The sequence below is a fragment of the Oryctolagus cuniculus genome, chromosome 6 (assembly GCF_051225735.1).
Source record: "Oryctolagus cuniculus isolate XC-2025 breed Fujian yellow rabbit chromosome 6, ASM5122573v1, whole genome shotgun sequence".
Taxonomy (NCBI): Eukaryota; Metazoa; Chordata; class Mammalia; order Lagomorpha; family Leporidae; genus Oryctolagus; species Oryctolagus cuniculus.
Genome location: NC_142872.1, coordinates 22838671 through 22853900, shown reverse-complemented (window position 1 = coordinate 22853900; position 15230 = coordinate 22838671). Strand labels below are relative to the sequence as shown.

The following is a 15230-nucleotide window of genomic DNA, read 5'->3' as shown; positions in this document are numbered from 1 at the left end:
AAAGCTGGTACAGCCACGGCCTGCAGAGCTGCCATGCCATATGGGCACTGGTTCAAGACCCAGCTGCTCCACTTCCAATCCAGCTCCCTGTTAATGCACCTGGGAAAGCAGCGGAAGACGGTACAAGTCCTTGGGCTCCTGCACCTACGAGGCAGACCAGGAAGAAGCTCCTGGCTCCCTGGCTTCAATTCAGCTGAGCTCCAGCTTTTGAGGCCATCTGGGGAGTGAACCAGCGGATGGAAGCTCTCTCTCTGCAACTCTACCTTTCAAATAAATAAATCTTTAAAAAAAAAAAAAAAATCTTAAGGCTGGCGCCGTGGCTCACTTGGCTAATCCTCTACCTGCGGTGCTGGCACCCCGGGTTCTAGTCCCGGTTGGGGCGCCAGGTACTAGTCCCAGTTGCTCCTCATCCAGTCCAACTCTCTGCCGTGGCCCGGGAGGGCAGCGGAGGATGGCCCAAGTGCTTGGGTCCCTGCACCCGCATGGGAGACCGGGAGGAAGTACCTGGCTCCTGGCTTCGGATCGGCACAGCGCCGGCCATAGCGGCCATTAGGGGAGTGAACTAACAGAAGGAAGACCTTTCTCTCTGTCTCTCACTGTCTATAACTCTCTGTCTCTCGAACTCTGTCAAAAAAAAAAAATCTTAGACATTTTTAAAGACTATAAATAACCAATTTAATTTAAAAAAATCAATCAAGCATCATTTTTTTAGGTTCATAAATTGTAAGTTTTGCTCAGTCCATAACGCGAAACCTACTCACTCTGTACAGTGCTCCAGAACGGACCACAAATAGCCCAACACCCACCTCCCTCATTCTACAGATAGCTCAAACGTTCTGAGAAAGGACTGTTAAGGTTCTGCTGTTCTGGTTATTCAAAAACACAACAGTATTTCAAAAAGTCCATTGAAAATAGAAACAAAAGATTAAGTTTACTCTAGTACTAACATTTTTAAAATTCAGACCTAATTTTTACATAATATACATTTTCCATTAATTTTTGAGCATGCTTCATATAGGATTTCAACAATTCTTTACACCAAAATGAACTTCTCTTTTAATTTCATTTTTAATACCAACTTTCTGAAGCACCCTCGCATGTCAGGTTCCTGGTTTACAAAACTACCAGCAAGTCCTTTAGTGTGTTTCTAGAGGGATGCTTTTCTTCTTCAGAAACTTAGATCAACACTGACCTTAAAAACCAGTAAGACAAAAGGCCCAACAAGACAGATTTCAAAGAGCACTTCAAGTATCAAAAAACAAGCAAGCTTTGCTTCAACAAGATTAGGGCCAAATACATCCTAGCAGTCTGCATTAAACAATGTGCAAGGCTACTGCTATTTTATAAAGCTAACTGCTTCTCACTCAAGTACTCGAAAACAGGGATCAGGTCTGTGTGGGGTTGTACACACAGGATCTAGCTCTGTTAAGCACACAATGGACACTCAACCAGTTGCTGAACAGAAGGCTGCACACACCAGAGCAGACAGACATTTTAGGAGAAAACAAAACTCTACCTGGCTTTTAGCTGCTGCTCCAATTGAACGATTCTTAGGACCAAAAGAAATGCAAGCCCTAGAAGATAAAACAAACATTTAAGAATCAAACTGTATTGCAATATCACACAAAACCATAGCCGGCAAGATGCCTGAAGTCAGAGACTCAGCAGTACATGCTGGTGTACGACGTGGGCCCTGCCGCTGTAACGCTCCCGGAACGGTCTGCCTCGCTGCAAGTGAAGCCGCAGCGGACAGCAGGACCGCCCGTGTGAGATGTGGACGAGGGGGGACACCAGCGCCCCCACCACGTTCTAACTCTCCAGGTCATGTGTTCAAATCCCAATAAAAATCACGTCCACTCACACCAATACCATGTAAACGTTTTTCTTGTTTTTAAGACTGCTCATTACATCACCAAGAATACAGTCCACAAACCCTGAAAAACAACTGCATGGAAGAATTTTTCTAGAATGAGCTTCCAAGGACTTGGAATTTCTGACAGGGAACTTCACTCCCACTTCTACACATTCTTCTAAATCATCAGTTCTCACGCCACGTGCTGGTTTTGTCCACCAGAAGGGCGCGACACTGCCTTTCGTCTTGAAAGGTCAGCTCTACTGGAGTGGATGCTTTTCTTGTCATGGCCCCTCAGCTTCCCTCCACGCTCTTCATTCCAGGCCCTCCAGAATCTCGCCCTGTGTTCTTTTACTCTTAGCGCGTCACGTCCCTTTCTAGCATCTGCTCTCTCTCAACCTAGAATAACATCAAACTTATCCACATCACCCAAAAATTGCTGAAAGAAAAGACTCTTCCCAGAGTCTACTGCCCTACAGCTGCAAGCCTTCTCTCCCACACTTTAATAATGGCTACACCAACTGCTTCTATGAATTGTGCCATTGAACCCTCAGAAGCATCGTGTCTGAACACTTTACAAGAGATCAAAGTCCAAAGGCATTAATAGGTACATTTACCCAAGGTCCTGCAATCTGGAAGTGATGGCCTGAGGACTCTAGATCATGTCTCTATGTGCTCCACTCCAGTTCTGACCCTCTCAGCCCCTCTGAACTCAGTTCTTCCAATTCTGCTGAGTAAGAAGGGTTCTAGGGCCAGCACTGTGCTCTAACAAGTAAAGCCGCCGCCTGTGATGCCAGTATCCCATATGGGTGCCAGCTGAGTCCCAGCTGTTCTACTTTTTTTTTTTTTTTTTTTTTTTTGACAGGCAGAGTGGACAGTGAGAGAGAGACAGACAGAGAGAAAGGTCTTCCTTTGCCGTTGGGTCACCCTCCAATGGCTGCCGCGGCCGGTGCACCGCGCTGATCCGAAGCCAGGAGCCAGGTGCTTCCTCCTGGTCTTCCATGGGGTGCAGGGCCCAAGCACTTGGGCCATCCTCCACTGCACTCCCGGGCCACAGCAGAGAGCTGGCCTGGAAGAGGGGCAACCGGGACAGAATCCGGCGCCCCGACCGGGACTAGAACCGGTGTGCCGGCACCGCAAGGTGGAGGATGATTAGCCTAGTGAGCCGCGGCACCGGCCACCAGCTGTTCTACTTCTGATCCAGCTCCCAGCCAATGAGCCTGGGAAAACAGCAGAAGATGGCCCAAGTGCTTCAGTTGCTGCACCCACGTGAAATATGGAAGAAGCTCGTTGGTTCAGACCAGACCAGCCCCTGCTGTTGCAGCCATCTGAAGACTGAATCAGCAGATCGAAGACCTCTCTCTCTCTCTCCTTTCTCTGTAACTCTGCCTTTCAAATACAAAAATAAGTCTAAAAAAAGAATTTTTTTTAAAAGGGTAAGGATTCTGCCTTGGTCCAAATCTTAGCTACAGAAATACTAGATAATCTTTATCAACTTAATAGCTTTCTCCAAATTGGGAGAAGGCTAGAACTCTCTGGACCTTAGCCACCCTTTCTAGCAACTGACTAAGAGTTCCTGTGAACCAATTTTCCCAAACAGCAGTAGCAAAAATGCTCTGAACTAACTGATGGGAAGAACATGACACAGCCTGAGACTTCATTAGGCTTCCTCTGCATCCTAAGTTCTTTGGGTCTACCAATTGCAAGAGAACAGGAGGGACAAGTATTGTAGCACAGGTTAATCAATGCCTCGGATACCCACATCTGGGAGGCAGCAGGTTGGGTTCCTGCCGTCCACGTGGGAGATTACAGAAGGAGTTCCTGACTCCTGCTGCAGGCAGTGAGGGAGTAAGTCAGCTGCTGGAAAATCTCTCCCTAGCTGCGATTTTAAAATAAACTTACAAAACAAAACAAAACAAATGGGCACAGGTGTCAACTTCTTCCTTTACACAAATATGCTACCAATCACTAAAATAAATAAAACCTCCTGCTATCACTTCTAAGTCTCTCTTATCACAGTCCATACCACCCTTCAGGAAAGTGCCCATTCCATTCAGTCCTTCCACTCCAAAGTTCTACCTAATAACTGGCACACCGCTATCTTTCCACAAATCCATCAGATCGGAATCTCTAAGGTGCATCCCAACGTCAACCCCTACACAACTGAATCACAAAGTTATCTATCTTCCATTATCTCCTGTAGCCTTGCTTTAATCTGCATCTCCTCAAAACAACCACCAGCTCTCAGAATCAACAACACTAATGTTGCCCGCCTGTAAACTCCACTGGAGGGCTAATTTCTTACCCTATCTCTGTAACTCTCAAGTTGTCTTGCTTTAATTACTTTCCACACAACACCCAACAAATTAAAGGCTCAGACTCCTGGACACAGAACCTCAGGCCTCTCGCAGCCCAACTCAACCCCGTTTTCGAGCTGCACCTCACCCATCAGCATCACAGTCCCCAGTGTCCGCTTCGCCATGCCACGCTCTGTCACCTGGAACGCCTGGGTCTTCTCTCAGTCTCCAGGAACATCACCTCTTCTGGCTTTAAAGCCTTCCCAATGCACTCCCTGAAACTAATCACTTCTTCCTCTTTACACTTACTAACTGAGGCTTTATTTCTACTGAGCCCCGACAACAAACTGAACTATGACTGCTAACATCTCTGTTCCCTCTTCTAAAATTTTTTTTAAGATTTATTTTATTTGAAAAAACACAGTTACAGAGAGAGGTAGAGCCAGAGAGAGAGAGAGAGGTCTTGCATCTGCTGGTTCACTCCCCAGATGGCTGCAACTGCCGAAGCTGAGCCAATCCAAAGCTAGAAGCCAGAAGCTTTTTCCAGGTCCCCCCATGTGGGCGCAGGGGCCCAAGGACTTGGGCCATCTTCTACTGCTTTCCTAGGCCATAGCAGAGAGCTGGATAGGAAGTAGAAGAGCCGGGGCTCAAACCAGCATCTATATGGGATGCCGGCACTGCAGGCCAGGGTTTTAACCCGCTGCACCACAGCGTAACCACCCTAAGATAGTTTTTTACAAACCATACACGACAATCTATGTTTGGGGACTAACAGTCAATGGAAAGGTTAGAAGAGAAAGGTCAGGAAGGATGAGTCTTTAGTAGTGACTGAAACACCACTTGGCACACCAGCATTCTGGATCAGAGTGCTCTGGTTCCAGTCGGAGTCAAATTTCAGACAACCATCTTCCTGCTCATGCACACCTTGGGAAGCTGCAGCTAACTGAGGCCCATGGCATCCATGTAGCAAGTTGTATTTTGTTCTTGGCTCCCCGCATAAGCCTGCCTCAGCTCTGGCTATGTGGACATTTGTGGAGAGAATCAGTGAATAGGAAACCTCTTTCTCTATTTCTACCTCTCTCTCCCTTTCCAAGAAAAAAAAAAAAAAAAAAGAATGAAATCAACGCACACAAATGTACATGTGCATACCAGATCTGAACATAAAATGCATTAATTAATAAAACCTGAAGTCTTAGGTTATAGATATGTGCTATCCAAGAAAGTAGCCATTAGCCACATGTGGGTATTTATTCAAACTTCAACAGAATTTAAAACTCAATGCTTCAGTCTCACTAATCCCATTTAAACCACAAAAGACCCAAAAGTGGCTTCTGGCTACTGTTTTGGACAATGAAGCTATATTCTGTTATTAGAGAATGTTTTAATGGACAGAACATTAATTTCTAATGTGCTCTAGACAATATTCTCCTCGAAGTCAGTTAATATGTTTGCCTTCTTTTAAAAGCTACATCTGCATTCCAAATAGCAATGCAAAGTGGCCCATCGATTCATAGTCGAAAAGAATGCTTGGCTCAAATTATTTATCCTCTTTTTTGTTGTTGGTCTAGGTATACACTGCAAATAGTTCCCAACTTGTTACAAAGCAATGAAAATTCACTATTAGAACTTCCAATTTTTGCTACACAACAACAATTAAAGTTCCACCGAGGATGGGACCAGCGATGTGGCACAGTTAAATCCCCAGCCTGCAGCACCAGCATCCAACAGGGGTGCCAGTTCGCGTCCCAGTTGCTCCACTTCTGGTCCAGCTCCTTGCTAGGTCCAGCTCCTTGCTAATGCACCTGAGAAAGCAGCAGAGGATGGCTCAAGTCCTTGGGCCCCTGCACCCATGTGGGAGACCAGGAAGAAGCTCCTGGCTCCTGGCTTCGGATCAGCTCAGCTCCAGCCGTTGCAGCCATTTGGGGAGTGATCCAGCCAATGGAAGGCCTCTCCTTCGCCCTCTGCCTCTACAAATCTGCCTTTCAAATAAATAAAACAAAATCTTTAATTTTAAAAAAAAGTATTCATATTCAAAAAAAGAAAAAGACTAATGGCAGAGACAAGCACATCATAAGTAATAAAAATTAGGTGTCATTATAGCTGCAATGCAGCCATGGTCTATATTTTATACAAAATACACCAATTAGTTCGCTACAAAAGCTGTTTCATTTTGTTTTAAAGATTTATTTATTTGAAAGGCAGAGTTACAGAGAGAGGAAGAGAAAGATCTTCTATCCACTGGTTCTGCCCCCAAATGGCCAAACAGCTGGGTCTGAACTCCATTTAGGTCCCCAATATGGGCTGTAGGGGCAAAAGTACTAAAGCCACCTCCTGCTACTTTCCCAGGCACAGTAGCAGGGAGCTGGATCAGAGGCAGCCAGGACTTGAACAGGTACATTCTTGGATGCCAGTGCTGCCGGCACTGACCCCCAGAAGCTGTTTTACCTTCTCAAACTGTCCACTGAAAGCCAATCATCTTTAAAATTATTTAATGATGCAGTTTTTTCTTAATTCTGCTTCCATTCATAAAAGTCAACCAGAAAGCACTATGTGATAATTTTGCTTAACTGGATCAAAACGTAAAACAAACTGAACAGTTTCAGAAACTAAGAAACTTAGTATTTAATTGAGAAGGAAAGCCAAAAAGATAAAAATGACTATCAGGTCCAGCTCTAGAACTTAGTTTACTGCTTTCTGGTGCAAGATCATCAGAGAATGAGAGACAAGTATGAGCATGAAAAAAGATAAAGATGATTAATTCCACAGTGTCCCTGCTGCCATAGATGGTCACTGAGAGCACACAGGTAAATACACCTGTGCCATCCTAATAAATGTTACTGAACCCTGGAAAAACACAAGTGAAATGCCCCACTCAGGTTTCGCTTCTCCTCAATAAATCTCTGCAAAGTCTTCCTTCTGGGGCTGAATTATTCCCTCAGGACCCCAACACGAAAATTTCAAAGAAATTTTGCAAATAGCTGAACACAAGGAGGTCTGTGGAGGTTGGTGATCTCAGAGCAGGCATGGAAGCTCCAATCCTGTCCCCCATTCCAGACACAACAAGGATAAAACAAAAAACAAGCAACGCTGTGGTCGCTGGTTCTGAACTGCAGAGCTCCGCTGGATACAATGCGTGTGATCAGACAGTGATCGGAGAAGGTGGCGGTGGCCCTGTGTGGGGTCCTCTTCTTCCCATCCTTGAAGCTTTGAACCTCTCCTCCCAATCCCTTTTCTCTGAGCTTCACGTTCAGCAGTGAGGTCATCCACCACTTGTATACGGGTTTGTAGAGAACAAGCAGAGTTCACAGGCCTTAGAGTGGAAACACTTGGCGCTTCCCTCTCGGGCCTACATGAAACCAAGAACTAGACTTGAGACTGTTTCCTTACAACGATCAGCCCGTGTGACCTAACACAGGAAAAACAGTACTCTGCAGATACAAAGTCATGCTACTAAGGAAGCAATTACAGGTGCCGGTGTTGTGGCGAGGCAGGTTAAGCCATCTGTGACACTGGCATTCCACTTGGGCGCCAGTTCATGTCCTGTCCGCTCCACTTCCGATCCTGCTCCCTGATAATAGCCTGGAAAAAGCAGGGGAAGACATCCCAACTACCTGGACTCCTGCCACACAGGTGGGAAACACGAAGTTCCTGGCTTCAGCCTGGCCCTGTGCCATGCTGCTGTAGCCATCTGGGGAGTGAACCAGTGGACAGAAGTTCTCTCTGTCTCTCCCTCACTCCAACTCTGCCTTCCAGACAAATAAATAAACCTTTAACAACAAAAAGTGAGCAATTAAGATTTAAATCAACGGGAACACTGAGAGGCCAGCTTTGGGCAAGTGCTAGAGCCTTCTGCAGTGTCCTCAGCCCAGCTGCACATGGGGGAAGATAATACAGAAACAAGTTTTCAGGGGCCTGAGTCAACATGAGATGGTGTCCTAGTGGCAAAGCAGCTGTTCTGAAGCTACAGCGCTTTGTTGTAGTGAATTACTTTGTGCTCCTTCCCCAGTGCACACACACCTTTCACACCTTAGATGTCCATAACACACCCACCTGACCTCAGAATCAAAAAAAAGAGGCAGGGCCCACGCTGTGCACAGCAGGCTGAGCAGTGGGCTGCAGTGCCAGCATCCCATATGGGCATCAGCTCGAGTTCCTGCTGTTCCACTTCCGATCCAACTCCCTGCTAACGCACCTGGGAGAGCAGTGGAAGATGGCCCACTGCGGTCAGAGGCCAGCCCTAGGCCCCTGCACCCAGGCTGGAGACCTGGATGAAGCTCCTGGCTCCCGCCTGGCCCAGCCCTGGCCATTCAGCCATCTGGAAAGGTTGACATCAAAAGGAGCAAAACTTAGTTTTATCTTAGTACTTTAGTGTTGTTGAGGCACACAACTATTTGCTATGTAAGAACATAATGAAATAAAGTTCCTAGAGAATACATCCATCAGTTTGGACATAAGATATTTTAATTCTTAAATGATTCTAAGACACTGCTTTCATAATCTCTACATTAGACTTAGTAGTCTGAAGCATAGTTAACAAATCAACTTTTCTTGGCCGGCGCCACAGCTCAATAGGCTAATCCTCCGCCTGCGGCACCCGCACCCTGGGTTCTAGTCCCAGTCGGGGCGCCGGATTCTGTCCCGGTTGCCCCTCTTCCAGGCCAGCTCTCTGCTGTGGCCAGGGAGTGCAGTGGAGGATGGCCCAAGTCCTTGGGCCTTGTACCCGCATGGGAGACCAGGAGAAGCACCTGGCTCCTGGCTTCAGATCAGCGCGGTGCGCCAGCCGCAGCGTACCAGCCACGGCGGCCATTGGAGGGTGACCCAACGGCAAAGGAAGACCTTTCTCTCTGTCTCTCCCTCTTACTGTCCACTCTGCCTGTTATAAAAAAAACAAAAACAAAAACAAAAACAAAAACACAACTTTTCTTTGCATCCAAAAGATCCAAGTCATCCTGCTGTTTCACCGTGAGCTACACAATGTGCTACAGAGGAATACTTTTGCTCAACAACTAAGGGACCACAGGTTAATGGACCAATTGACTAGCAACTGTACACACTTTTCAGCTTTTACTCTCAAGAGTAGTTATTAATAGACCATTTCACAGCTTCGAATTCCTAATATGTGAGTATTGTTTTATTTCATGTCCATAAAAATGATAATATAAACAATTCACCCACAGGTTCCTAAGGAACTCACTTCTAGCCTATAAATTGTTCATACAAAGTATGGCCCAATCAACTCTGGTTATCCTTGGCAGTCCAGTAACATTTTTTTCTCCAAAGAAGCTTTAAGGTTATAACTTTCCTATTGAAATAACTCAACTAAAAAGAAGAGGCAGTTCCCATCTTATTCTAAAGGCCAGAATCAAAAAAAGTGTCAGCACAAACACTCATCATTTAAAACCCACCTAATTTACCTCCCAAGCCACTGGTGTTTCTGCCAAGCTCCCACATATTGGAGAACTCCCACAGGAAACCAACAAGGCCATAGTCTCCCCCAGCATCCTCCTCCTCCCCCTCATGCATCTCAGAATACCCACCCTGCTGGTACGGTCTAATCACACTTGAAACACCTAAGTGCCGCCACGCCCTCCTGTACTACACACTACTCTGTAACAGGATTGACAGGGCCCTGCCACCTAGTGTGCCCTGCCAAACTCCTCAGATTTATCTCACACCACTCTCTCCAGCAGCTCAAGAGCAGCCTGGTCCTCTCGACCCGGCAAGTGTGGCAGGCTCTTCTCAGCCTTCCCCCTTGAGCCTACAGCAGCTCTCCCGCAAAGCCACCAGGATCTCCCCAGGCACTGAATTCCTACACAGTCCCCAGAAGCCAACGGCCCTTCTCCACACAGTCCCTCTCCATCCCAAGCCCGATTTAAACCAGGTCTCCTTGTGAGATTCTCACAGTATTCTGTACTTTTCCACCTTGCCCTTCCCCAGGAATTGTACACTTCTGTTTCGCGTCTGGCTTTTCCCGCCACAGACCCTTCAATACTTAACATGGACGGCTGCTAGATCCCAGGCAAACAAAAGGTGCTTAAATGAGGCCAAAATTCAGTGGGAAGACAAACACCTCTTCTGGGTTACGACTCTACTGGCTCCTCAAAAACTGAATGCAGACTGCCGCAGTCCCAGTCCAAAATGAGGGAATTCCACCACAGGCAACCCTCCCGGACCTGCATCTCAGCTCCACCTCCTGTGTGTGAGCCTAGAGACATTCTTCAGGACTAGCACACCAGCAACCTCTCCACTCTCAACTTTCACTGAGCTCAAGATTCCAGTAAAGAAAGTTAATCAGTAATTCAGAAATTACTTGGGCATCTGACATTCCCGTAATTGAGAATATACAAGAAAAAACAGGACAAATGTAGAAAATTACTTTAAAACCTGACAGTATTTCCTGCAATCGCATGCTCTACCTTGTCACCTATCACTTATTCTTTGAAGCAAAATTAATTGCAGTGGAAATTATATTCTTTGATTTGTAACAAGCCTTTCAGTTTCAAATGGAATTCATGGTAAAACTGTTGTAGCTGTTTGTCTAAAATAAAAAAAAAAAAAAAAAAGAGAGAGAGAGAGAGAGAGCTTGATAACTACCAAAAAGACAAAACAGGAACGATTTGATTTCTTCCCAAGATTTGGGATGTTTTTTCTGAGTTCCCTTTGGAGATAAATTCAAAACTAGGCAAGACGGGACTAAGCAGCTTCACGTGTAACTCAGGCCTCTAGGTTTTTAATTCCTTGAGACTTTTTTTTTTGTTTACAGAAAAAGAACATCTAGAATCCAGACAAGACGGCATCAAACAGGCCATTAACGCTAAAATGATTAAAAACCACCGGCAAGCTTGGGAAATACAAGTCTGGAAATAAAAAATAGAATACCCCATTGTTAAAAACTGTGAACAATGAAGAAAGAGGTCTGACTGGTAGGGGTGGGAGTGGATAAAAATGTCCTCAAACGGGACAGCTCCGTGTGTTCTGACTCCACTGAAAACCATCGAATCGCACTCTTCCAACGGCTTAACCGCAGGACAAGTGACTGGGATCTCAATAAAGTTATTAAGCAAAGTGTAAAGTGGACAGACATCAAACTACAGTTGGCGGCTGCAGGGCGGGTTTTCAGGGGAAGCACCCGGTGAATCTAAAATGGGAGGGCTACGAACTTTCCCAGCGAAAGGGAAACCTGAGCCTTCGGAGTAGTGAAGATAAAGCGAGGACACAGTCCAACCTAGTGAGACAAAAAAAAAAAAAAAGAAAAATCAAGGTAAAAATGCACCGAGACCTGGTGAGCACTACAGCGCCTTTGTAAGACCTGGTCCGAGAGGAAGCCGACGGATGCGCGGGTGTCCGTGTGCATTCTCTGCAACCAGCGCAAGCCCTGCATGAGTCACCATTTTTCAGGGCTGTGTCTACACTGGCCCCGTAACTTGGGTTCTAGGAGCCAAAGCGAGCCCCTGAGTCACTGCTTAGCCACCGGCAAGCACGCATGGCCGCGAAGAGCGGGGAGCTGCGCACACAATGACTGCACACCCTGCCGCATCCTGCAACAAAACCCCACGCAGAGAGCCCCTTCCCCACACGTACCCGCGCTGCGGCGACCCTCGGACCCGGGTCCCTCCGCAGCCCGGACCCCCGCCGCTCCGACTCCCTCCTCCGGGCGCCGCCCCGCCCCCACTCACGTGGGCCTTGCGGCCGGCGAGCGCCCGAACCCCTTCAACTTTACTTCCATTAAGCGCCTGCTGTGTGCAAAGCTCCGAGCTCCGGGCTGGCCTCAAAAAACGTACCGACTCTCTGAGACCAGCCTGTGCCCGCTTAAAAAAATCAGGGAGGGGGGACCCCATCCCACGTCCCAGGCCGGCCTCCCCTCCCAGTGCCCACCGCGCCCCACGCTGTCCAGCCCCGCTCAAAGCCTTCGTCCGGCCCGCGGGCCGCGGGGAAAGGCCTCGCGATCAGCGCACACCCACGCGCATGGCGGCGGCGGCCACGCGTGAGCGGGGTCCCTCACGCACCGGACCCTCGGAACGCGGGCGACCCCGCGGCCGGCGCTCCCCAAGCCGCGAGGGTCGCAAACGGCAGCGGGCGCTCCCTCGCCGGCCCCCGCGCACGCGGCCGGCCCGGCCCACACTTACGGCGTGCAACGGTCGCTGTACTCGTTAGCGATCGTCTCGATGCCGCCGGCGCGGGCCACAGCGACGTAGCAGCTCTGGAAGCCCAGGTCTATGCCCACCACCGACATGGCGCCGGCTACTGCTCGGACTCGGGCCCGGGTCCGGCCGCCGACACAGGACACGGACCCCGGCGGGGCTGGCGCGCGGAGGGCGGGCCGCGAGGGCCAGGAGACCGGGGCTGCGGGAGGACGCGCGAGTACCCACGCGAGCGCCTCGGTCCTTGCAAAGCGGACCGCAGCCAAGGGCGCTGCTCAGGCCGGCTCCGGCTCAGCGGCCGCAGAAGGGGCACCGGTAGCGGGGGCGGAGAAGATCTCGAAGGATCTCGTTGCGACGGGAGCAGGGCTGCAGCGCGAGAGCTGCGAGGGGGACAGAATGTTCTCGCGAGATCCCGGCTCAGACGCTTTTCCTCCCGAGGGCCCGCCCCCAGCTGCGTAAGCGCAGGACGTCACATCCTGGCAGGCGCGCCTGGGGCGGGCCGAAGCCGCGGAGAGCCGGCTGGGCCGCGGAGGTGGAGGGGTGAGCCTGCGCACAGCGCTTGCCGCAGCGACGCTGCGCCGCGCCGGCGAGCTGCGGGCCGCCTCCCCCTCCGGAGGAGGCCATTGAGCCGGCTCGAGGCGGAGGACGAAGGAAGCGCTGTCGGCCTACTTCCGCTGTTTATCTCAAAGGGACTTCCGGTGGTGGCATCACCCGCACGCCACCTGTTGGGCCCCAAAATGAGAACGCTAATCCATGCGTTGGATTTCGTCCCTGCACTGAGCCCACGCCCAGTCACACCGTCTGGGTTTCTTTTCGTTCAGCCTTGTCGCCCCGTGTGTGTCCCTAGGTCAGACTGAGGGGACGGCAGCACCCGCGCAGAGCTGGGTGCAGGGCCGCCGAGGTGGGTGACGGCCACCCGGCCCGGCCAGGCGACGGCAGGCTTCCGCGCGGCTAACGCAGCCCCCGCTTCAGGGCCAGTGTGAGTGGTGGAGGGCCTGGGCACGGTTAGAGGAGGTCGGATTTCAGAGGGAAAAGGCGGTTGCTTTTGTTTTTTAAGGTGTACTTATTTCAGAGTTACAGAGAAAGAGGTCTTGCATCCACTGGTTCACTCCCCACATGGCCGCAAAGGCAGGGGCTTCTCTGAGGTCTCCCTCGGTGAGTGCAGGGCCCGAGCACTTGGGCTCTTCCGCTGCTTTCCCTGGCGTATTAGCAGGGAGCCAGATAGGAAGTGGAGCAGCCGCTAGGCCACAGCGTCCGTACCAGGGTTTTCTTTATTTATTTGTTTGACAGAGAGAGAAAGGTCTTCCTTCTGTGGGTTCACCCGCCAAATGGCCGCTATGGCTGGAGCTAGGTGCTTCCTCCCAGTCTCGCATGTGGGTGCAGGGCCCAAGCACCTGGGCCATCCTCCACTGCACTCCTGGGCCACAGCAGAGAGCTGGACTGGAAGAGGAGCACCCGGGACTAGAACCCGGCACCCATATAGGATGCCGGCGCCGCAGACGGAGGATTAACCAAGTGAGCCACGGTGCCGGCCCCCCATGGTTTTCATTTACTTGAACTGGTTACAGTTATCAAAACCTGTGCCCTAAAAGCTTCGCTTTAATCTCAGAACTGGTGAGTTGCCAAGCCAAGAATACAGGAAGTCGAACTGGGGTCTGTGTCCTGCAGCGTGGCACTGGAAGCATTTTGAATATTGCCCTTGGTTCTCCAGATCTGAGGCAGTGGCTCAGCAAATCAAATTTCCTGGAGTTCTGGGGAGGCTGACAACCCACTGAGTCCACCTGCCCTCCTGGCTAAGCTCTCAACAGCCAGCCCACACTCGCCACAGTGCTCTTGCCTTCTTCACCCACACCCACACACGAAGGGTCGCTATGAAATCAACGAGCAAGTGTCCTACACTTGGATTCAAGGACTGGCCTCTCCATCCTCAAATCCAGGGACTGGGATCACTCACAGCACTGTGATGAATTGTGTTGAGTGAGGTGACTTTCTTAACTGACCAAATACTGCCTGCTGGACTCGTAAGTCAATAAAGTATATGAAAAATTAGTAGGAAAAAAAACAGGGCAGCCGGCTTGAGCTCAGGAAGCAGTTGTACGTAAGCATTTCTGATAAATGACCTCGGATCTGGATCCCCAAGTGTCCAGAGATACCTTGTGACTTCTAAATATTTGTGACTTTTAGGGACTGGCGCCAGTGAGAAAAACCACCACTTAGTAACACTGGCATCCCATGTGGGTGCCAGTTTTGTGTCCCTGCTGCTCTACTTCCAATCCAACTTCCTGCTAATGGCCAGGGAAAAGCATAGAAAGTAGCCCAAGAGTTAGTGTCCCTGCTCCCACCTGGGAAACCTGGAAGAGGTTCCTGCCCCCTGATTGATGCAGCCTTCTGGGGAGTGAACCAGTGGATAGAAGGGGTGTGTGTGTGTGTGTGTGTGTGTGGACTCCTTTAAATAAAATCTTTTAAAAGTAAATATTTGTGATTTTTTAAAAGGCCTTTAACAGGGTAGCAGCTTCAACTCTATAAAACCTGGTTCACCCCATCAGAAGGGTAGCTAGAAAGTAAGGGGAATCCTGGTACTAGGTGGCAAGTGCTATACGTATACAGTGGTGGAGACAGGAGGGGTTTCCTAGAAAGGAAAGGGTTGTGTTCAACATGGAAAATCCAACCCAGAACTAAAGTGGCTTGAGGAGGACACTTCTCTGTATTGCTGTTGGGTAGAATGAAGCTCTGAAGGCTGCGGTAATTGCCCTTGGGCCATTTAAGAAGTGAACAAGCAAAGAAAGTGGAGGCCAGCGCTGTGGCTCAGTAGGTTAGTCCTCCATGAGGTGCAGGCATCCCATATGGCTTCTGGTTTTAGTCCTGGCTGCTCCTCTTCCGATCCAGCTCTCTGCTTTGGCCTGGGAAAGCGGTAGAAGATGGCCCAGACATTTGGCCCTT

General features: G+C 49.4%; 1 protein-coding gene across 8 annotated transcripts in view; it reads right to left on the bottom strand.

Moving 5' to 3' along the window:
• Nucleotides 1-12728, bottom strand: part of HSPA4 (heat shock protein family A (Hsp70) member 4) — a 45874-nt gene extending 33146 nt beyond the window's left edge. For 4 of the 8 annotated variants that reach the window (XM_051844196.3, XM_051844198.3, XM_051844197.3 and 1 more), the window contains exons 1-2: nt 12276-12728; nt 1517-1574 (exon numbers count right to left, since the gene is read on the bottom strand). In XM_051844196.3, coding sequence (XP_051700156.1) covers nt 1517-1574; nt 12276-12382 — 165 coding nt within the window. In that variant the 5' untranslated portion in view covers nt 12383-12728. The remainder of the gene's footprint in view (nt 1-1516; nt 1575-12275) is intronic. The other 4 variants (XM_070076094.2, XM_089335852.1, XM_051844200.3 and 1 more) reach the window with 2 other exon arrangements.
• Nucleotides 12729-15230: the final 2502 nt, after the last annotated feature.